The sequence below is a fragment of the Melanerpes formicivorus genome, unplaced genomic scaffold, assembly GCF_026170545.1.
Source record: "Melanerpes formicivorus ecotype bairdi unplaced genomic scaffold, bMelFor1.0.p_v2 SCAF_95, whole genome shotgun sequence".
Taxonomy (NCBI): domain Eukaryota; kingdom Metazoa; phylum Chordata; class Aves; order Piciformes; family Picidae; genus Melanerpes; species Melanerpes formicivorus.
The window spans coordinates 163,823-186,771 of record NW_027142447.1 but is presented as its reverse complement, the minus strand read 5'-3'; the positions used below and the strand labels follow the sequence as shown (position 1 = coordinate 186,771).

Here is a 22,949-nt window from a genome sequence, read left to right as displayed (position 1 = left end):
TCCTCAGAGTAGTGTTTTGCTTCTTTTCCAAGTGAGCAGTGTCAGAGGTCAGGACCTGCTGGTTCTTTGGGGACCATATCCCAAATATTAGATGCAGAAATGCTTCCCAGCTTCTGCTTTTGTCCAGTAGCATAGGCACTGCAGACTTTTCATGCTTCCTCTTGAAAATGTCTGTTGGAAGGGGAAGTATGAACTGTCCAAGTTACAGGAAATGCCTGCTGGGGATTATCCTGTTATTTATGAGAGCCTTGCAGCACATCCTCATGCAGTGAGCACTGCACACTGTACCAAAGTCTGCTCAGGTGAGCACAGTGTATGTTGGCAGTCTTGATTCTGAGTAGTCTCAAATGTGATGCTAAACTGGTTGTCCGGTGTGGATTGTGATCTTGTGATCTTTACTATCCTGTAACTAGGTTTTTACTGTGGGGGGGGGATGTGTCCAGAGGAGGGCAGCGAGGCTGGGGAGAGGTCTGGAGCACAGCCCTGTGAGGAGAGGCTGAGGGAGCTGGGGTTGCTTAGCCTGGAGAAGAGGAGGCTCAGGGGAGACCTTATTGCTGCCTACAACTACCTGAAGGGAGGTTGTAGCCAGGTGGGGGTTGGTCTCTTCTGCCAGGCAGCCAGCACCAGAACAAGAGGGCACAGTCTCAAGTTGTGCCAGGGGAAGTTTAGAATAGAATAGAATAGAATAATAAAATAGGTTGGAAGAGACCTTCAAGATCATTGTGTCCAACCCATCAACCAATCCAACCCACCTAAACAACTAAACCATGGCACCAAGCACCCTATCAAGTCTCCTCCTGAACACCTCTAATGATGGTGACTCCACCACCTCCCCAGGCAGCCCATTCCAATGGGCAATCACTCTCTCTGTATAGAACTCCTTCCTAGCATCCAACCTAAACCTCCCCTGGCGCAATTCTGAGACTGTGTCCTCTTGTTCTGGTACTGGCTGCCTGGGAGAAGACACCAACCTCTGCCTGTCTAAAACCTCCCTCCAGGTAGTTGTAGAGAGCAATAAGGTCACCCCTGAGTCTCCTCCTCTCCAGGCTAAGCAACCCCAGCTCCCTCAGCCTCGCCTCACAGGGCTTAGGCTGGAGGTGAGGAGAAAGTTCTTCCCAGAAGGCTTAATTGGCCATTGGAATGTGCTGCCCAGGGAGGTGGCAGAGTCACCATCCCTGGAGGTGTTCAAGAGGGGATTGGATGTGGTACATGAAGCCATGGTTTAGTCCTCAGGTGTTGGGTGATAGGTTGGACTTGATCTCTGAGGTCTTTTCCAACCTTATTGATTCTATGATTGTTTGGAAAACTTTATTTGATTGCCTGTATGCCTGTGAAGCCTTCCTGGATATCAAATGCCAGGACCTGTATTCTAGTTCCATATTTCTACCCTAGGAAACCAAAACACTAGTCTGGTTCAGGTATGGTAAAAATCTATGACCCTAGTTCAAAGTTAACTCAGCAGAAGGAATCCTGGCACTGGTGACTTACCAGTGTAGTGCTGCTGCTTCTGACTGGTTGCTCTTGTGCTATTTACTACAGTTTGGGATAGTGTATTTAAAGTTTTGAGCCATTTTGATGTGTTGCTAATCCTAGAACTTGCAAAGATAGTCTTGAGAAGTTGTGAAGGCTGCAGGGAATTCATTCAGCTTCCTGAGGGAGAGACTGCGGAGCTGCCTGCCTTCTCTGTGACACAGAGGGTTATGTCAGTGCCTGTAGGTCTTCAGCAAGAGACTCCAGCAGCTGTGACACATCAGTCTGCTACGCTAAGGTGTTGGATATTGTGCAGTTCTCCTAGATTCATACAATTCCAGGTTGGAAGAGACCTCAAGGATCATCTAGTCCAACCTTTCAGGGTCAGAATCTAGTTTAAATGAGATGGCCCAGCACCTTGTCAAGCTAGGCCTTGAAACTGCCTAATGTGAGGGCATCTACCACTTCCCTTGGGAGTTTATTCTGATGTTGAACATGCTTCTGCTGACTGGGGGAAGGAGTTCTTTGCTGTCTACAACTACCTGAAGGGAGGTTGTAGACAGATGGGGGTTGGCCTCTTCTCCCAGGCAACCAGCACCAGAACAAGAGGACACAGTCACAAGCTGTGCCAAGGCAAATTTAGGCTTGAGATGAGGAGAAAGTTCTTCCCAGGAAGAGTGATTGTCATTGGAATGTGCTGCCCAGGGAGGTGGTGGAGTCACCGTCACTGGAGGTGTTCAAGAGGGGATTGGATGTGGCACTTGGTGCCATGGTTTAGTTGGTCATGATGTGTTGGGTGACAGGTTGAACTTGATGATCTCTGAGGTCTTTTCCATCCTTACTGATGCTATCATTCTTATATTAGCTGAAGCAAGCCCCCAAAGCTTCTGTGTTTTGATAAGAATCAGTTCCTGTTCCACATACTCAAGCAATTAGTATCCTGGTGTCTTCAGGGCCTCCCCATGCAGCCTGCTGTGAAATGGTTGCTTGTTAAGCTCTTCAGAACAGAGCACACGCTGACATGAAGGACTGCTGGGTATCACAGTATCACCAAGGGTGGAAGAGACCTCAAAGATCATCAAGTCCAACCTGTCACCACAGACCTCATGACTAGACCATGGCACCAAGTGCCACATCCAATCCCCTCTTGAACACCTCCAGGGATGGGGACTCCACCACCTCCCTGGGCAGCACATTCCAATGGCTAACAACTCTCTCAGTGAAGAACTTTGTCCTCACTTCAAGCCTAAACTTCCCCTGGCACAGCCTGAGACTGTGTCCTTATCGGCGACAGAGATTGGAATCAATACAGCTGACCAATATGATCGAGTATTGTTCCTTTATTGTTCCAGTGTTGCAGGCCGATGGTGCAGGCCTGTAGTGCCAGTACAAAACAGTAAAGTGTAGAAGAAGAAGAGACAGGAAAGGCAGAAATGTGTATCAAGGGAACTGCTACAACTTATCTAAACTCAGAGAGCCTCGTTGGCATGGCTCCATTGGTTCCCTAGGAGCGACCACACATGGCACTGCTATAGATCATTGGTCCAACTCCTAACGACACACAAGGTTTGTTGATGCAGGTGCATGTCCTGTTGTCCCAAGATAACTGTCCATGTTTATAGCTACCAGTGCCCTGTTCTAGTTCCATGCTGCAGGCACAGCACTGTTTTGCTCCACTGCTAGCTGGCTCTGCACTTATGCTGAGCATGGCCTACCACCATGCCAGGCTCTAGGCCTGCACTGCCAGATTGCTCACACTGCTCGGCGCTGGCATTGCCACATGTCCTCTTGTTCTGGTGCTGGTTGTTAGAGAGAAGAGACCAACCCCTTCCTGGCCACAACCCCTTTTCAGGTAGTTGTAGAGGGCAATGAGGTCTCCCCTGAGCCTCCTCTTCTCCAGGCTAAGCAACCCCAGCTCCCTCAGCCTCTCCTCACAGGGCTGTGCTCCAGGCCCCTCCCCAGCCTCATTGCCCTTCTCTGGACACCTTCAAGTGTCTCAATGTCTTTCCTAAACTGGGGGGCCCAGAAGTGGTTCCAGCAGAAAGCAGGCATCCTGATGTTAAGGATTTTAATGCAGTGGTGCAGCACCCTTGGGTCGCTGGGGTGGCCTGCTCTGTAGGAGCCCCTTCCCGCCGGGGCTGAGCGCTGCTTTTGATTTTTCCCGCTGGGCTGCGTGGGGCTGGGAGGCGCCGCTGGGAGCTCAGCGGTGCTGGGGAGCTGCTATTGCGGCATTCCTCGCTGCTGGTGGGAGAGAGAGAGACAGACTGATGACTCATCAAGTCAGGTGGTTATGCCTCTGCTGTGTGTCAGAAATTTCTTTCCCCTCTGCAGCAGGCTTTCTCATCCCTCTGTGCAGGGACAGAGGAAGGACAGTTGCTTCCTTAGTGGTGCTGCTGCTTGCCTGCTGAATTCTGGCTTTGCTACCTTGGGGCTGGGGATTGGGGTTTTGGTTACTGCCTGCTTCTGCAGATTAAGGTAAGAATCTGTGTTTGTGGGATAAAACAGTCTTGTTTGTTCTTCCTTGCTGGAAGAAGGCTCCTTCTGAAAAACCTCTCTGGAGCCTTAATCTTGAGGAGATCTTTGTGGAGAGGCAGTTCGTGTGGTGAATTCTTGGTCTGACCAAATGGTTGAGGCAGAACCAAAGAGAAAACAGGCTTCTCCAGCATTGAGATCAGGGCAGTGCTTGGCATTAATGCCTAGCTAAAATTGCTGTGCTGGGGAGAAACCAGGAGAGAAGACTCAGGGTCCTTGGTCCTTTCCTGTTTGATTATGACTAAAAAACCAAAGCCTTTAATAAATCACCTCTCAGGAAGAAATAGTTCTGCAGCATGTAATGTTTGCGGGGGGGGGGTTGTCACTGTTAGGCAGCATACAGCAATGTTAGAGCTTAAGAGCATGTTGAAAATCAGTTGGTGATCTGTTTCAGATGAGGAAGGCTCCTGTATATAAGCTGTAAAGATGCATCTTTCCTCCCAAGGGGATAAAATTAAGGGGATAAAATTAAGGATCTCAGGTAGTGATAGGACATGGGGGAATGGAATGAAGCTGGAGGTGGGGAGGAGGTTCTTCACCATGAGAGTGGTGAAGCCCTGGAATGGGTTGTCCAGAGAGGTGGTTGAGGCCCCATCCCTGGAGGTGTTTAAGCCCAGGCTGGCTGAGGCTCTGGCCAGGCTGATCTAGTGTGGGGTGTCCCTGCCCATGGCAGGGGGGTTGGAACTAGATGCTCCTTGTGGTCTCTTCCAACCCTGACTGATACTATGATATCCTGTCTAGGCATGCTAGTGGACTTTTGAAGGAGGGGGGTTGCATATCCTGGCTTATATCCTGTGTAGGCAGGAGGCCTCTGCAAAGATGTAGAAGCTCAGAGCTTTCCAAAATGGCTAGCTGCCCTGGCCCCTGGGCTAAGTGCATCCTGCCTGCACACACTGCATGTCAGTGTCTGCTAAAGGTAACATCCTTTAGGGGATTTAATTTTCTCTGAGCACTGATAATGAAAACCTGTAACAGAGTGGGTAGGTAAGGCAACATTTCTGCCCTCAAGGACTCTTCCCTGTAAAATCAAAATGCTTCATACTCAGTCATGAGACAGCTATGTAGAGATAAGTAACAGGGTTTTCATTTCCCTTCCCTTAATTTGTGTTCCATGTTAGGAGGTGCATAGCCCCTTGAAGAGTTTTGCTTGGCTGGGTGAGCAGTGGCTTTCTAGGCTGTGTGTACTTTGCTTGGAAGCCTATAGGAGATGGAATAGAGAAAAAGGAGGAAGACTTCATCTTCTAAGCTTGGGATAGTTAATAGGTATATGTCTCAGGCTGCTCCAGGGGAGGTTTAGGCTGGAGGTTAGGAGGAAGTTTTACACAGGGAGAGTGATTGCCCATTGGAATGGGCTGCCTGGGGAGGTGGTGGAGTCACCATCACTGGAGGTGTTCAGGAGGAGACTTGATGGGGTGCTTGGTGCCATGGGTTAGTTGATCAGGTGGTGTTGGATGATAGGTTGGATGTGATGATCTTGAAGGTCTCTTCCAACCTGGTCTGGTCTATTCTATTCTAAATAGAACAGAATATTCTAAAAGCAGTTGATGCAGATGCTAAAGATCAGGAGAAAGACAAGATTTATTGGTGTGTTGCTGGGTGGTCTAGCAGAGTAATCCTGCTCTAGAATAGAATAGAATAGAATAGAATAGAGTAGAATAGAATAAAATAGAATAATCCAGGTTGGAAGAGACCTTCAAGATCATCAAGTCCAACCTATCATCCAACACCATCTAATCACCTAAACCATGGCACCAAGCACCCTATCAAGTCTCCTCCTGAACACCTCCAGTGATGGTGACTCCACCACCTCCCTGGGCAGCACATTCCAATGGCAAATCACTGTGTAGAATTTCTCCCTAGCCTCCAGCCTAAACCTCCCCTGGTGCAGCTTGAGACTGTGTCCTCTTGTTCTGGTGCTGGTTGCCTGGGAGAAGAGACCAACCCCCACCTGGCTACAACCTCCCTTCGGGGGCTGTAGTAAGAGAGAGGGAGTAGAGCAGGAGAGGCAGGTGCTGGGTGTCAGGATGCAGTTTTGACTGTGGAATGCCTGCTCTGATCTCCTGATTTGTGTCCCTAAAAAATCAACAGTAGCTTCAAGTGGTGGTCAGCTGACCTGCAGGGCTTGGGTATGAAGAGGAGTGAGTTTGGTACAAAGCAGGGCAGTGTGGTTCCTTCTTTTTCTTACCTTTTTGAACTGACTTTCATGTGGGACCCTGTGCTGTCTAATGTCCAAACAGCATTGCTGATTGAGTTACAGGAACCTGGTTTAACTCTACTGGGCTTCTGTGGAAGATTTTGGTAGTAGTGCTCTGGGGATCATTCCTGATGGTGTGCTGAAGGAAATGCTTTGGGTGGATTTAAAAGACTGCCTGCTTTTTCCAGTGTGAACAGTAATTGTGCTTGAAGGAGTTAGGTGAGCCTGAGCAGAGCCAGCTCAGGAGCTGCAGATTGGTTTGTGAGGACCTCCCCTCTGCCAGATGAGACTGCTGAGAGATGAGCAGTGAAACTGCAATTGTCTTCTGAGCCTAAACACCAGGCAGCTTAAAGGATAAACTGCCTTTATGGAGAGTAGAGAGATCTGGTAGAGCCTTTGGGCTTAAGAGCAGTTAGCAGTTCCACTTCAGGCTGGTGGTGACTGAGTCACGATCAACTGCTCGGGCGGCTGTTGTGAAGTGAATCAGTGGTAGCCATGTTACACAATCCACTCCAGCAAGACATGGAGCCTGGAAGAATCTGTTCCTTCAGGTTGAACAGGAGTTTGGAATCATCAGAGACCCTGTTCTTACACAGCAGAGACACCAACTGAAAACATTCAGATGAGTAAAGAGGCCAAGGGGCAGAGAACTTGTATTGAAACAATGCAAAACAAGAATAGCAGATCTCAGCTACCTTCTGCTGCAGAGGAACAGGCAGGAAAGCATCCTCTGCTGGTTGATGGTAGGCTGAACATGAGCCTGCAGTGTGCCCAGGCAGCCAAGAGGGCCAATGGCATCCTGGCCTGCATCAGGAACAGTGTGGCCAGCAGGAGCAGGGAAGTCATTGTGCCCTGTGCTCAGCACTGGTTAGGCCACACCTTGAGTCCTGTGTCCAGTTCTGGGCCCCTCAGTTTAGGAAAGATGTTGAGTTGCTGGAAGGTGTCCAGAGAAGGGCAACAAAGCTGGGGAGGGGTTTGGAGCACAGCCCTGTGAGGAGAGGCTGAGGGAGCTGGGGTTGCTTAGCCTGGAGAAGAGGAGGCTCAGGGGAGACCTTCTTGCTCTCTACAACTCCCTGAAGGGAGGTTGTAGCCAGGTGGGGGTTGGTCTCTTCTCCCAGGCAACCAGCCCCAGAACAGGAGGACACAGTCTCAAGCTGTGCCGGGGAAGGTTTAGGCTGGATGTCAGGAAGAAGTTCTACACAGAGAGAGTGATTGCCCATTGGAATGTGCTGCTCAAGGAGGTGGTGGAGTCACCATCACTGGAGGTGTTTAGGAAGAGACTTGATGGGGTGCTTGGTGCCATGGTTTAGTTGATTAGGTGGTGTTGGATGATAGATTGGGTGCAATGATCTTGAAGGTCTCTTCTAACCTGGTCTGGTCTATTCTATTCTGTTCTGTTCTATTCTGTTCTGTTGTATTCTATTCTGTAATAGTGGTGGAAGGGCAGGCAATGTAGCTGTTGTCATCCTCACTGTGCATGGGGCAAGTTTTCAAGTCCAAGTCTGCCTCTCATCTCTCTACAACCACCACTAAGGAGGTTGTAGTGAGTTGGGGGTCTGTCTGCTCTCCCAAACAACAAGTGATAGTACAACCCAAAATGTCCTCAGTTTGTACCAGGTTTAGAATGGGTATCAGGGGGGGAAAAATTTCACCAGAAGGGTTGTTAAGCACAAGAAGAGTCTGCCCAGGGAAGTGGAGCCACCATCCCTGAAGGCATTGAAAAGCTATGCAAATGTGGTGCTTGGTGACACAGTTTAGTGGTGGTGGACTTGTATTTGCTGTCTTGCAGAAGATGGTGAGTTAGGTTAAGCTTCTCACAAAGGCTGCCAGCATCAACAGATGCCTTGCACAGTTCCTGTCACTGAGGCATGGACGTGCTGGATAGGCCTTGTTGGTACAGAGAGCATTGTGTGCTGGGGCTGCCATACAACACCTTCCACCAGCTCTGGGTGTCAATGCAGTAGGGATGGATAGAGAGTTGCCTTTAGTGCTCCAACACTAACCAGTTTCCAAGGTAACACTGAGGATGGTGAGGCCTGACAAAGCAAAGCCATTAAATACTCCAGAAATGCACCAGGAGCAGCACAGCCCAGGACAAACATGGACTGAAGAGGTGTGTCTCTGTAACAGCTTTTCCTGTGCCAGTTCAGCTTCTCTGAGCAGTGGCAGGCAGGAAATGTCCTTCTGCTGTGTGACTGTTGCAACTTGAGGGCTTTGGCCATTTTGCAGCACAACTCTGTGACGCTCCGCAGGTTCCACAGAGAGCTGAGGTTGTGCAATATCTGTCTGTGAGGCTATGGGAAGGGCTCACATGCCTGTGTGCTGATGCTTGTGAAGGGGGGTGTGTGTTCCTCTGAACACTCTGCTCCAGCAGCCTACAACAGCAAAACACAGTTTTCCCAATTAATCTTTGCAGCATTGCTTTTCAGTGACTGGTGGAAAGGAAGCAGTCCCACAGCACTCTCTTGCTTGCTCAGAATCACAGAAAATGCCATATTTGAAGGAGGGTAGATGAGGTGTGGAAGGCAGAAGAGATTCTCCCTTGTGTAAATACCCTTGAAAACAGTATTGTGGGGTTATGGCACCTTTGGAGGGCAGTTAGAACAGAATAGCATAGACCAGGTTGGAAGAGACCTTCGAGGCCATGTCCAATCTACCATCCAACACCACCTAATCAACTAAACCATGGCACCAAGCACCCCATCCAGGCTCTTCCTAAACACCTCCAGTGATGGTGACTCCACCACCTCCCCAGGCAGCACATTCCAATGGGCAATCACTCTCCATGTAGAACTTCCTCCTAACCTCCAGCTTAAACTTCCCCTGGCACAGCTTGAGACTGTATCCTCTTGTTCTGGTGCTGGTTGCTAGAGAGAAAAGACCAACCCCTTCCTGGCCACAAGCCCCTTTCAGGTAGTTGTAGACAGCAATGAGGTCTCCCCTGAGCCTTCTCTTCTCCAGACTAAACAACCCCAGCTCCCTCAGCCTCTCCTCACAGGGCTGTGCTCAAGGCCTCTCCCCAGCCTCATTGCCCTTCTCTGGACACCTTCAAGAGTCTCAGTGTCCTTAAATTGAGGGGCCCAGAACTGGACACAGGACTCAAGGTGCAGCCTAACCAATGCTGAGTCCAGGAGCACAATGACTTCCCTGCTCCTGCTGGCCACACTGTTCCTGATGCAGGCCAGGATGCCGTTGGCCTTCTTAACAACAATACTTAAAACCAGTTTCAAGCTGATGCAGCCTTGCTTTCCTGAGAAGTGGGGAAATGTAGTTTTGTATAAATGTGTGAACCTTGTGTGCAAGACTGGTATAAGAGAATAGATAGGCTGTGTATATAGAATATAATAGAACATATGTATATGGACAATATAATAGAAGAAATGAATATATATATAAAATTGTTCCAAACCCCTCCCCTTTGTTGCCCTTCTCTGGACACCTTCCAGCAACTTAACATCTTTCCTAAACTGAGGGGCCCAGAAGTGGGCACAGGACTCAAGGTGTTTCACTCAGCAGTGGTTTGCAGAGCGTATTATGGAGTGATCTTCCACTCCTGTGTTTCTGCAGTAGGGGCTGTTAGAGGCTGTTAGTTCTTTTGTTTGTTTAAATGAGTTACTTTTAAACTTTTTACAGCTTTCAAAACAGTGGAGTGATGGTGGTTTAGGCTGTGTGGGTTCAGGAGTTTTAGGCTGTGTGGGCTCAGGTGGTTTAGGCTGTGTGGGCTCAGGTGGTTTAGGCTGTGTGAGTTCAGGTGGTTTAGGCTGTGTGAGTTCAGGTGGTTTAGGCTGTGTGGGCTCAGGTGGTTTAGGCTGTGTGGGCTCAGGTGGTTTAGGCTGTGTGAGTTCAGGTGGTTTAGGCTGTGTGGGTTCAGGTGGTTTAGGCTGTGTGGGTTCAGGAGTTTTAGGCTGTGTGGGCTCAGGTGGTTTAGGCTGTGTGGGCTCAGGTGGTTTAGGCTGTGTGGGTTCAGGTGGTTTAGGCTGTGTGAGTTCAGGTGGTTTAGGCTGTGTGGGCTCAGGTGGTTTAGGCTGTGTGGGTTCAGGTGGTTTAGGCTGTGTGGGTTCAGGTGGTTTAGGCTGTGTGGGCTCAGGTGGTTTAGGCTGTGTGGGCTCAGGTGGTTTAGGCTGTGTGGGCTCAGGTGGTTTAGGCTGTGTGGGCTCAGGTGGTTTAGGCTGTGTGGAGTGATGGTGGTTTAGGCTGTGTGGGCTCAGGTGGTTTAGGCTGTGTGGGCTCAGGTGGTTTAGGCTGTGTGGGCTCAGGTAGTTTAGGCTGTGTGGGTTCAGGTGGTTTAGGCTGTGTGGGCTCAGGTGGTTTAGGCTGTGTGAGTTCAGGTGGTTTAGGCTGTGTGAGTTCAGGTGGTTTAGGCTGTGTGGGCTCAGGAGGTTTAGGCTGTGTGGGCTCAGGTAGTTTAGACTGTGTGGGTTCAGGTGGTTTAGGCTGTGTGGGCTCAGGTGGTTTAGGCTGTGTGGGCTCAGGTGGTTTAGGCTGTGTGAGTTCAGGTGGTTTAGGCTGTGTGGGCTCAGGTGGTTTAGGCTGTGTGAGTTCAGGTGGTTTAGGCTATGTGGGCTCACGTGTTTGAGGCTGTCTGGGTTCAGAATTCGTTCTAATTGGGAGCACAAGAGGGGAGGAAAAGGAGGAACTTACTACATGGGTGTGTTCTTCAAGGCTGACTCTCACTTTGTTTCATTCTCTGCAGTTGAAGAGGCAAAATGGACTTCTCCAAGCTACCCAAAATCCGTGATGAGGACAGAGAAGCTTTTGTTGGCTATGTCCATGGAGTCTCCGGACCTGGTAGGTGGTGGTTTTTTGAAGGAAATCATAGCTTCTGTTTCATCTTGTGTGTCATTAATCTTCTTCACTTGGAAGGGAAATAACAGAGCTCTGGGTGGGGCTTCTTTTAATTTTGGAGGGGAGAGGCTTTTTAAGAAGCATCACTGACTTGTAGTCTAACATATGAAGAGAATAGAATAAACCAGGTTGGAAGAGACCTTCAAGATCATCACATCCAACCTATCAACCAATCTAACACCACCTAATCAACTAAACCATGGCACCAAGCACCCCATCCAGGCTCTTCCTAAACACCTCCAGTGATGGTGACTCCACCACCTCCCTGGGCAGCACATTCCAATGGTCAATCACTCTCTCTGTGTAGAACTTCTTCCTAACAGCCAGCCTAAACTTCCCCTGGCACAGCCTGAGACTGTGTCCTCTTGTTCTGGTGCTGGCTGCCTGGGAGGAGACCAACCTCCACCTGGCTACAACCTCCCTTCAGGGAGTTGTAGGCAGCAGTAAGGTTTCCCCTGAGCCTCCTCTTCTCCAGGCTAAGCAACCCCAGCTCTCTCAGCCTCTCCTCACAGGGCTGTGTTCCAAACCCCTCCCCAGCTTTGTTGCCCTTCTCTGGACACCTCCCAGCAACTCAACATCCTTCCTACACCGAAGGGCCCAGAACTGGACACAGTACTGATGAAATACACTAAGAAGATGTTGCTGCCAATTAATCTCATGTAAAGCAGAGGTAGGCTGATGAGTAATAATAATAAGAATAAACCCAAAAGCTAGTCATCTTTCTGGGTGAGATAAAGCCCCTTGGTCAGAAATCTTCAGGCCCATTGTATTAGGCTTTTCTGAAAAGGTGTGAGATACACAGTCCATTCTCCCTGAAGTGCAGACTGACCCTGTGCCTTCTGGAGTGCTCAGTGTCCCCTGCCAGTGTCAGTCTGTTCTGGAGTACTGCACCATGTGCTGGAGGAGCTCAGCAAGGAGCTGCTTAGAGTCAGAGAAGCTGGTAATGCAGCTGGGAGAAGGACTCCTCCTCCTCCTCTTCCTTTATCAGCTTAACTTTCTTCATGCTCTGATGGTAACAGCTGTTGAATATGTGCAGACTCTGCCAGCTTTTCTGCCTCCTCCTGCACTCTCTTCAAGAGGTGAAGGGAAGGATGGGAATGCAAGAACAGATTTTTGGTTACTGCAGCTTATTTGATGAATAAGAAACTCTTTGAATAAGATCCTTGGCTTGTGTCTGCCTAAATAAATACCTGTACTTTAACTGCCAGGCCCTTAAGTGTACAAGTAATAGAATCACAGAATCAATAAGGTTGGAAAAGACCTCAGAGATCATCAAGTTCAACCTGTCACCCAACACCTCAGGACTAACTAAACCACGGCTTCATGTGCCATGTCCAATCTCTTTCTGAGCACCTCCCGGGATGATGATTCCACCACCTGCCTGGGCAGCACATTCCAATGGCCAATCTCTCTTTCTGGGAAGAACTTTCTCCTCACCTCCAGCTTAAACTTCCCCTGGTGCAGCTTGAGACTGTGTCCTCTCGTTCTGGTGCTGGTTGCCTGGGAGAAGAGACCAACCCCCACCTGGCTACAACCTCCCTTCAGGGAGTTGTAGGCAGCAGTAAGGTTTCCCCTGAGCCTCCTCTTCTCCAGGCTAAGCAACCCCAGCTCCCTCAGCCTCTCCTCACAGGGCTGTGTTCCAAACCCCTCCCCAGCTTTGCTGCCCTTCTCTGGACACCTTCCAGCAACTCAACCTCCTTCCTAAACTGAGGGGCCCAGAACTGGACACGGGACTCAAGGTGTGGCCTAACCAAAGCAGAGTACAGGGGCACAATGACCTCCCTGCTCCTGCTGGCCACACTGTTCCTGATGCAGGCCAGGATGCCCTTGGCCCTCTTAAAAACAATACTTACAACCCATTTCAAGCTGATGCAGCCTTGCTTTCCTGAGTAGTGGGGAGCATGTAGTTTTGTATAGATGTGTGAACCTTGTGTGCAAGACTGTTATAAGAGAATAGATAGGCTGTGTATGTAGAATATAATAGAACATATGTACATGGAGAATATAATAGAATATGTATGAAAATATATATATATGGAGAATATAATAGAATATGTATACAAATTATATAATATATATGGAGAATATAATAGAATATGTATAAAAATTACATATTATATACTTAATATAAGATATATAATAGATTTCAGCAGGGCCTAGCAGCTTTAGGGCAGAATCTAACTGAAACCAACAGGTGTCAGGCCCAAAATGTGCTGTAAGCCACTCTTCATCTGTTTAAACTGAAGTGCCCTAAGATACACATCACTGTTATGACAAGTGAAATATTAAAGTACTGTTCCCTTGGGAGCTCTGTGGGCATCTGTCCCTCAAGATACAAGAGCATGTGTTGCCCTTGGCAGGTGCCTTGGCTTGCTCTATGTATGGCAGTAGGTTGTTGTGTGAGCTTTCAGGTGCTGCCATGGTTAACAGAGGTTTGAGGGCCTTGCAAATGCTGGTGCCCAGCCTCAGGTTTATATGCCTGCCAGGTATCAGGTGGGCTTTTGGCATTGTCTTGTATGCTTTACTTAACTGGAAGGGAGATGTGCCAATGGGTCATGTGTCAAAGCTCACCCTGTTTCTCAAACCCTAAGCATTTGCCATCTGTCAAGATAGGTAAGAGAAATGAGAGCATGAATTGTCTGTGAGCTAAGATGTTCTGATAGTGTCCTCTTACTGAGCCCTACAGAAGAGTGTGGAAAGCACAGGGAAACTTTCCCTGTTGGCTTTGAAATGAGAAATAGCAGCTAGAATAGAATAGACCAGACCAGACCAGACCAGACCAGACCAGACCAGGTTGGAAGAGACCTTCAAGATCATCACATCCAACCTATCATCCAACACCACCTAAACAACTAAACCATGGCACCAAGTGCCTCATGCAGAATAGAATAGAATATATTTCACGCTATCACAGGATCACCAAGGCTGGAAGAGACCTCAAAGATCATCCAGTCCAACCTGTCACCACAGTATATTACAGGTTGGAAGGCACCCCAAGAGATCATCAGGTCCAACCCCCCTGCCAAAGCAGGATCACATAGGGTAGTCTGCACAGGAATGCATCCAGGTGGGGCTTGAAAGTCTCCAGAGAAGGAGACTTTACAACCTCCCTGGGCAGCCTGTTCCAGTGCTCTGTCACCCTCACTGTAAAGAAGCTTCTCCTCATGTTGAGGTGATATCTATGTTCAAGCTTGAACCTGTTGTTCCTTGTCTGATTACTGTGCACCACTGAAAAGAGCTTGGCCCCCTCCTCTTGACCCCCACCCCTCAGATATACACATTGATGAGATCCCCTCTCAGTCTTTGCACAAAATACACATTGAATAGCATAGACCAGGTTGGAAGAGACCTTCAAGATCATAGAATAGAATCATAGAATCAATAAGGCTGAAAAAGACCTCAGAGATCATCAAGTCCAACCTATCACCCAGCACCTCATGATTAGCTAAACCATGGCTTCAAGTGCCACATCCAGTCCTTTTTGGAACAGCAATCTCATTGGGTAGGACAGCATGAAAGAGGCAGAGTTAGGTACAGAGGAAAGCAAGAGAAGCTGCAGCAAGGTGAAAGCTATGTAAGGGAACACTGAATGTAGTCGAGGGGTTGCTAGGTGGATCACAGAGCAAAGGACACCAAAGGAACAGGACCCAGTTCCAACCTCTTCTAGCAGCAACCATGAGCCAGCTGGGATTGTCACCATGGACATTTCCCCAGTGCCACTGACAATGCCCAGGAATGCTCAGGAGTCCCATTCTCCAATCTCCAGCACTTTCTGTTCTGCCTCTACAGAAGTGACTCTCCCAGAAGGTTTACCCTCAGCATCCTCACTCCACATGCCATGCCACCATGCAGGACACCCTCAGGCTCTCCAGGGATGTGCCTCCATGATCACTTCCCACCCATAATCCTCAGCTGAAGGTCTGCTGGGCTTTGCTAAGCCCAGCAGAGCCACTGCAAGACAGGTCACTACCAACTCAAAGGCCACAGCATGAGGAGTAGAGGAAAACAGTAAGAAGTTGCAGAGGCTCCTGCTTCACCCTCAGAGCCCAGGCTGCCCATGGGCTGAGAGCTTCTGGCAGTACAGCTCATGCAGGCTCTGTGCTATCTTCTGTGTCTCTTGAAAGGCTTCACAGCTCTGCTCCCAGATCATCACATCCAACCTATCCACTAATCCAACACCACCTAATCAACTAACCCATGGCACCAAGCACCCCATCAAGTCTCCTCCTGAACACCTCCGGGGATGGTGACTCCACCACCACCCCAGGCAGCACATTCCAATGGGCAATCACTCTCTCTGTGTAGAACTTCTACACAGGATTTATGACAGTCTCTGCTCTGAGTGAATATTAGGCTTATGCTGTGCAGTTCTTACTGACATCTGTGTAGTAGATTTCCTGAGGTACAGGATAAATGGTCACCTTTTGCCTGTCTCTTACAGTGGTCACGGCCTGCAACATGGCAGGCGCCGCTATGTACGAGCTGGTGCGAGTGGGCCACAGCGAGCTGGTGGGGGAGATCATCCGCCTGGAGGGAGATTTGGCAACTGTCCAGGTGTATGAAGAAACATGTATCCTTTCCACTGATCCCTCTGCAGCTGCCAGGCTATGCAGTGGGGATTAGGGTGAAGACAATGAGCAAAGCTGACTGTAACCAGCACTTGTTGCTTCCAGTGCCTGCAGGATGTGGTTTCTGCATGCCTGTTTGTGATCTCTGGTGGCTTTGAGGTGAATGGTATCTTCATGGCTGTTCCTGAGGAGACTGCTTCTGATGATTTACTTCTTCTTAAGTGAAAGTCAAATAATATGTACTGTAGAATTTAAATTAATCCTATTTTCAGTATTATGTTAAGGAGTTGTTTGACCAATGTCAACCAGGAAATGGCAAAACTACCAAAGCAGTATTTGTTGCATTTTTTTCTTTGCCTTTGAAAACTATGCTTGTAGAATCATAGAATCAGTGAGGTTGGAAAAGACCCCAAAGATCATCAAGTCCAATCTGTCACCACAGACCTCAGGACTAACTAAACCATGGTACCAAGTGCCACGTCCAGTCCCCTCTTGAACACCTCCAGGGATGGTGACTCCACCACCTCCCTGGGCAGCACATTCCAATGGCAAAAAACTCTCTCTGTGAGGAACTTCCTCCTCACCTCAAGCCTAAACCTCCCCTGGTGCAGCTTGAGACTGTGTCCTCTTGTTCTGGTGCTGGTTGCCTGGGAGAAGAGACCAACCCCCACCTGGCTACAACCACCTTTCAGGCAGTTGTAGAGAGCAAGAAGGTCTCCCCTGAGCCTCCTCTTATCCAGGCTAAGCAACCCCAGCTCCCTCAGCCTCTCCTCACAGGGCTGTGCTTGAGGCCTCTCCCCAGCCTTGTTGCCCTTCTCTGGTCATGCTCAAGTGTCTCAATATCCTTCCTAAACTGAGGGGCCCAGAACTGGACACAGGACTCAAGGTGTGGCCTAACCAGTGCAGAGTCCAGGGGCAGAATGACTTCCCTGCTCCTGCTGGCCACGCTATTTCTGATGCAGGTCTAGGAAATGTAAAGTGAGCAGAGTATTTTGCCAGACATAACAGATTACATTCTTGCTTCTCCTGTGACTTACAGAGTGTTGGTCCAGCTAGAATAGGCCATGCATTCTAAAATACATGTAACTTAAAATGTATTTTCTATTACCCATGCATGAGAGAATGTCAGAAGAGAAGTCATAAAACTTCAAGGCTTGAAGCCAGACCTTCTCCTTTTCTGTTTTCCATGTTCCTTTTAACTTAAAAGTTGGCTCTGGGTATCTGTAGAGGCCATGAATAAGCCTGTGCCGACTCCTAAAGCATTGTTTTGAGGAGCTGGAAGGTAAACTGGTGACAAACCCCTCTCTGTACCTAGTAACTCATCATTTTAGGTGTCATCCTCATTGTAGTATCTATTAACCTTCTGTTGGTACATGAAACAAGTCTACTTAAGTATAGTTTACTCTTAGGTTACTGATTAAGAGGCCTGTCTTACAAGGCTCTTTGAAGTCAGCTTGCATTTAATCTCTTGACTGTTGCAGAGGGGTTTGGAATTTACTGTATTCTGGCAGGGCTTTTTGCCAAACTGCTGCCTCTTTGCAGAGGAGTCTGCTGCAGAGAAGTCCAAAGCATCTTTGGAGCTTACATAGTGCATGGACTGGACAACTTAATAGCAGCCAGGAGGGAAATGGTGGTCTTGGACTAACTCCCTTTAGAATTAGACTTATGTCAAGAAAGTCCATTCCAGGCTCAGGGTCAAAAGTCATATTCTTATGTTAGTTTTGAAGTGACAAATTACACATTTAATAACATTTTCCAAGCTTAACAATCAATCCTGCTTGCTGGGTGTGAAGATTTAAGCAATGTCTTGATGCTTTGTCATCCCAGTGGCTGGCACTCCAATCAGCTCATCCCCATAGCTGGCCTGAGCTGCTGCTGGTGTAGCAGAATATTCACCCCTACTTTGCCTCTCTGGAGGATGAGCAACTTTGCTTTAGCAATTTCAGATTGAGTTTAGGCTAAAGCTTACATGCCTCTGTATAATATAGTTGGAATAGAATAGAATAGAATAGAATAGAATAGAATAGAATAGAATAGAATAGAATAGAATAGAATAGAATAGAATAGAAAATAGAATAGACCAGGTTGGAAGAGACCTTCAAGATCATTGAGTCCAACCTATCATCCAACACCACCTAATCAACTAAACCATGCAACCAAGCACCCTCTCAAGTCTCCTCCTGAACACCTCCAGTGATGGTGACTCCACCACCTCCCTGGGCAGCACATTCCAATGGGCAATCACTCTCTCTGTGTAGAACTTCTTCCTAACCTCCAGCCTAAACCTCCCCTGGCGCAGCTTGAGACTGTGTCCTCTTGTTCTGCTGCTGGTTGCCTGGGAGAAGAGACCAACCTCTGCCTGTCTACAACCTCCCTTCAGGTAGTTGTAGAGAGCAATAAGAATAGAATAGACCAGACCAGACCAGGTTGGAAGAGACCTTCAAGATCATTGTGTCCAACCTATCATCCAACACCACCCAACCAACTAAACCATGCAACCAAGCACCCTGTCAAGTCTCCAACTCAAGGTCTCCCCTGAGTCTCCTCCTCTCCAGGCTAAGCAAACCAAAATACTATCTTAAGGTCAGAGAGGTGGTTTAAGGGCATGGTGTTGTGAATGTGATGCCTTCTGCCTTGTTTCTTCCCTCTTCTCTGGCTGAAGTTTTTTTCCTCAGCAAATCTGTAGCTGGCGTCTCTGTAGGAGATCCTGTACTCCGTACTGGCAAACCCCTGTCAGTGGAACTAGGGCCTGGCATAATGGGAGCTATTTTTGATGGTATCCAGAGGCCTCTCTCGGACATCAGCACTCTGACCAAAAGCATCTACATCCCTCGAGGTGTCAACGTGTCAGCGTTGAGCCGAGATGTCAAATGGGACTTCACACCTTCCAAAAATCTGCGGGTAGGTCCTGGCAAGCCTCTTGCACCTCTTGCTCCTCTTTGCCCAGAGCTTAGGCCTGGAGTAGAATGCCAAGACTGTGACTGCTGGGAGCTATGGTGTGGGAGTGAGAGAAGTTCAGTTCTCCCCTGTGGCAATGCCAGCGACGAGCAGTGTGAGCAATCCGGCAGGGCAGGCCTAGAGCCTGACGTGGTGGTAGGCCATGCTCAGCATAAGTGCAGAGCCAGCTAGCAGTGTAGCAAAACAGTGCTGTGCCTGCAGCATGTGACTAGAACAGGGCACTGGTAACTATAAACATGGAAAGTTATCTTGGGACAACAGGGCATGCACCTGCATCAACAAACCTTGTGTGTCGTTAGGAGTTGGACCAATGATCTATAACAGTGCCATGTGTGGTCACTCCTAGGGAACCAATGGAGCCATGCCAACGAGGCTCTCTGAGTTTAGATAAGTTGTAGAAGTTCCCCTCATAGGCACTTCTGCCTTTCCTTTCCCTTCTTCTTCTATGCTTTTCTTTACTGTGCTACACTCACACCATAGGCCTGCAATACTGGAACCATAAAGGAACAATACTCCATCATATTGGTCAGCTGGATTGACTCCAATCTCTGTTGTCCATACTCCCCCCTACACACACACAAACCACAGCTGTCTAGACTCAGACTGAAACAGACTGAGACTGACTGCACAGAGCAAAACCTTGAAGCTACCTCCCCACTGATCTACCAAGGCAATTCCTTTAGAATTATCTTTGTTTTCCTTTTTACACCAAAACATTCAGCTAGAGTGTTTCAGTAACTGTCCCTTCCTTAAAGGCACAGCCTAAAACTGTCACACTGTGGTTAATGTGAGAAGGGGTGCTAGGAGGACTGGATCACTTACTCACTGGATCACTTACTCAGTGTGACTTACTGTGTGCTGCAGCTGCACTATGAGAAACTTGCTGAGTTTTGATGTAGTTGCATAACCATGAAGGAGCTGGTAGAATTGCACTAAGCCTTAGCAGGAGCAGGTGTTACCTCAGCAAAAAGAGTGGCTGCAGCACACATTGCACAAATTGAGGTAGCTTCAGAGCTGGAAAATGTTACCCCTGTGGTGGCATCTTTTTTCCAACCTTGAAGTTTAGCATATGTTGCCCTTTCTTTACTGAGGTGCTGAGGTGAGAGGAAAATGCCTTGCATCAGCCTGAGCCTTGGAATCATAGAATCAATAAGGTTGGAAAAGACTTCAGAGATCATCAAGTCCAACCTGTCACCCAACACCTCATGACTAACTAAACCATGGCACCAAGTGCCACGTCCAGTCCCTTCTTGAACACCTCCAGGGATGGGGACTCCACCACCTCCCTGGGCAGCACATTCCAGCAGCTAACAACTCTCTCTGTGAAGAACTTTCTCCTCACCTTCAGCCTAAACTTCCCCTGGCACAGCATTCCAAGTCCAACCTATCACCCAACACCTCATGACTACTAAACCATGGCACCAAGTGCCACGTCCGGTCCCCTCTTGAAAGGTGCCTGACCCCAGAGAGTGTTGCTTGCAGTGTGCTGTTAGTGTAATGAGCTGTGCAAAAGGGCTGCTCTGCTCTGCCAGTGAATTCATAAAGGGAGTAATGAGTGCTAGATGTAATAGATAGAGTTATTTGTCAGAGTGCATGCAGGGACTCCCTTGTTGGTGAAGCAGGAATCGTTTATTGGTACAGAACAAGCAGTTTATAGAAGGAAAAATCGAGCAGGCTAAGCAATTCCCTGACATTTCTTGCACCACTGCTGCTAACTGAGTTTTCTCCTTTGATATGCAGCTGTCCATTGTTATCTTCATCCCATATCAGGTTGAGCTTCTCCAGCATGGAGGCAACCATCCTCCTGTCTCGCCCTGCAGGTTGTTTAGCCCGGTCAGCTCTTCTTTATCACCAGGCCGTCCTTCCACTATCAGCAGCCTCTTGTTCTTTCTTGTCCTGAAACCTTCCATAGATACTTTCTGCTTTCCTACAGTGATTTTTGCACAGTTCTCTTCTAAAACTGGCATTTTCACTTACAAATAATGGTCCTGTTGTGATTTTAGGTCGGCAGCCACATCACTGGCGGAGATATCTACGGCGTGGTGAACGAAAACTCCCTTATCAAGCACAAAATCATGCTGCCCCCACGGAACAGGGGGACAGTGACATACATTGCTCCACCAGGGAACTATGACACTTCAGTAAGTCCCTCTAAACAGCAGTTGCTGGTATATGCCATCTCCCTTTCATGATGTTGGTGTGGTGTTTCCCATTCTGCATGATGCCAGCTGGAAGGTGTTTCATGCAACAAGATGTCTGAGTTAGTGACCACTCCTGCGAGCCTGCCTGCGGGGATGACACGATTGTCTTGTGCAGTTACTTTCTGTGGATATGGTTCCCCAGTGTGACTTCTGTGATGATCTCTAGTACCTTATGAATATGAAAAATTCAGTTGCTTTTCAAAAGCATGTTCTTAATTGAAGCTTTGGCTTGCACTTTTCCACACGCACCCCTCCCCAGTGTCGTTGTAAGTAAGGGAAAGAGTCACAGTCTCACAGTGTCACCAAGGCTGGAAGAGACCTCAAAGATCATCAAGTCCAACCTGTCACCACAGACCTCATGACTAGACCATGGCACCAAGTGCCACATCCAATCCTCTCTTGAACGCCTCCAGGGATGGTGACTCCACCACCTCCCTGGGCAGCACATTCCAATGGCTAACAACTCAGTGAAGAACTTTCTCCTCACCTCCAGCCTAAACTTCCCCTGGCACAGCTTGAGACTGTGTCCTCTTGTTCTGGTTGCTAGAGAGAAGAGACCAACCCCTTCCTGGCTACAACCACCTTTCAGGTAGTTGTAGAGAGCAATGAGGTCACCCCTGAGCCTCCTCTTCTCCAGGCTAAACAACCCCAGCTCCCTCAGCCTCTCTTCACAGGGCTGTGCTCAAGGCCTCTCCCCAACCTCGTTGCCCTTCTCTGGACACGTTCAAGAGTCTCAATTTCCTTCTTAAACTGAGGGGCCCAGAGCTGGACACAGTACTCAAGGTGTGGCCTAACCACTGCAGAGTACAGGGCAGAATGACTTCCCTGCTCCTGCTGGCCACACTGTTCCTGATGCAGGCCAGTTGAGGTGGTAGTATCAAAGACCAAGCTGTGCAGACTGGTTGAGATGAGGATTTGCCCTGCTGGTCCAGTGTGCAGCTATTGCTATGAAGTAAGCTATTCTGTCTGGTGCTGTCTCTTAGGATGTTGTCTTGGAGCTGGAGTTTGAAGGTGTAAAGGAGAAGTTCACTATGGTGCAGGTGTGGCCTGTGCGTCAAGTTCGTCCTGTTACTGAGAAGCTGCCAGCCAATCATCCTCTGCTGACCGGCCAGCGGGTCCTGGATGCCCTCTTCCCGTAAGTGCCACCTTTTACCTTCTGGTATGCATGAAATCTCCCTTTTGGGGGCCTTAATTTCTTTCTAAGGACAAACCAACCCCAAGCTTCCATTGTCACAGCATGATCTCAAAAAATACTTAGTAGAATTGCTCAGCTTGCTTTGTTTGACAGGAGAACCTACTAGTGCTAAAAGGGAGATAGTTACAGTGCATGAATCTAGAAAGGAATGGACAGGTTACACAGCCATGCCAAATCTACAGGAAGGCTAGAACTTCCAAGCTGAATAGAATAGAATGGAATGGAATAGGAATGGAATGGAATTGGGATGGAATGGGAATGGAATAGGAATGGGAATGGAATAGAGTAGAATAGGAATGGAATAGAATAGGAATAGGAATGGAATAGGAATAGACCAGACCAGGTTGGAAAAGACCTTTGAGATCATCAAGTCCAACCTATCACCCAACACCATCTAATCAACTAAACCATGGCACCAAGTGCCTCATCCAGGCTCTTCCTAAATACCTCCAGGGATGGTGACTCCACCACCTCCCTGGGCAGCACATTCAATGGGCAGTCACTCTCTCTGTGAAGAACTTCTTCCTAACATCCAGCCTAAACCTCCCCTGGTGCAGCTTGAGACTGTGTCCTCTTGTTCTGGTGGTGGTTGCCTGGGAGAAGACACTAACCCCCTCCTAGCTACAACCTCCCTTCAGGTAGTTGTAGAGAGCAAGAAGGTCTCCCCTGAGCCTCCTCTTCTCCAGACTAATCAACCCCAGCTCCCTCAGCCTCTCCTCACAGGGCTGTGCTCCAAGCCCCTCCCCAGCTTTGTTGCCCTTCTCTGGACACCTTCCAGCAACTCAGCATCTTTCCTAAACTGAGGAGCCCAGAACTGGACACAGGACTCAAGGTGTGGCCTAACCAGTGCTGAGTACAGGGGCACAATGACTTCCCTGCTCCTGCTGGCCACACTGTTCCTGATGCAGGCCAGGATGCCATTGGCCCCCTTGGCTGCCTGGGCACACTGCTGGCTCATGTTCAGCCTACCATCAACCAATACCCCC

General features: G+C 48.6%; 1 protein-coding gene across 3 annotated transcripts in view; it reads left to right on the top strand.

The window, feature by feature from the left end:
- The window catches only part of ATP6V1A (ATPase H+ transporting V1 subunit A), a 51,607-nt gene that overhangs the window by 13,731 nt on the left and 14,927 nt on the right, over positions 1-22,949 (top strand). For 2 of the 3 annotated variants that reach the window (XM_068165993.1, XM_068165991.1), the window contains exons 2-6: positions 10,890-10,984; positions 15,483-15,611; positions 18,296-18,510; positions 20,571-20,708; positions 21,752-21,903. In XM_068165993.1, the coding sequence (XP_068022094.1) occupies positions 10,903-10,984; positions 15,483-15,611; positions 18,296-18,510; positions 20,571-20,708; positions 21,752-21,903 (716 nt within the window). In that variant the 5' untranslated portion in view covers positions 10,890-10,902. Of the gene's footprint in view, positions 1-3,805; positions 3,946-10,889; positions 10,985-15,482; positions 15,612-18,295; positions 18,511-20,570; positions 20,709-21,751; positions 21,904-22,949 lie in introns of those variants that run through there. The other variant, XM_068165992.1, reaches the window with a different exon arrangement.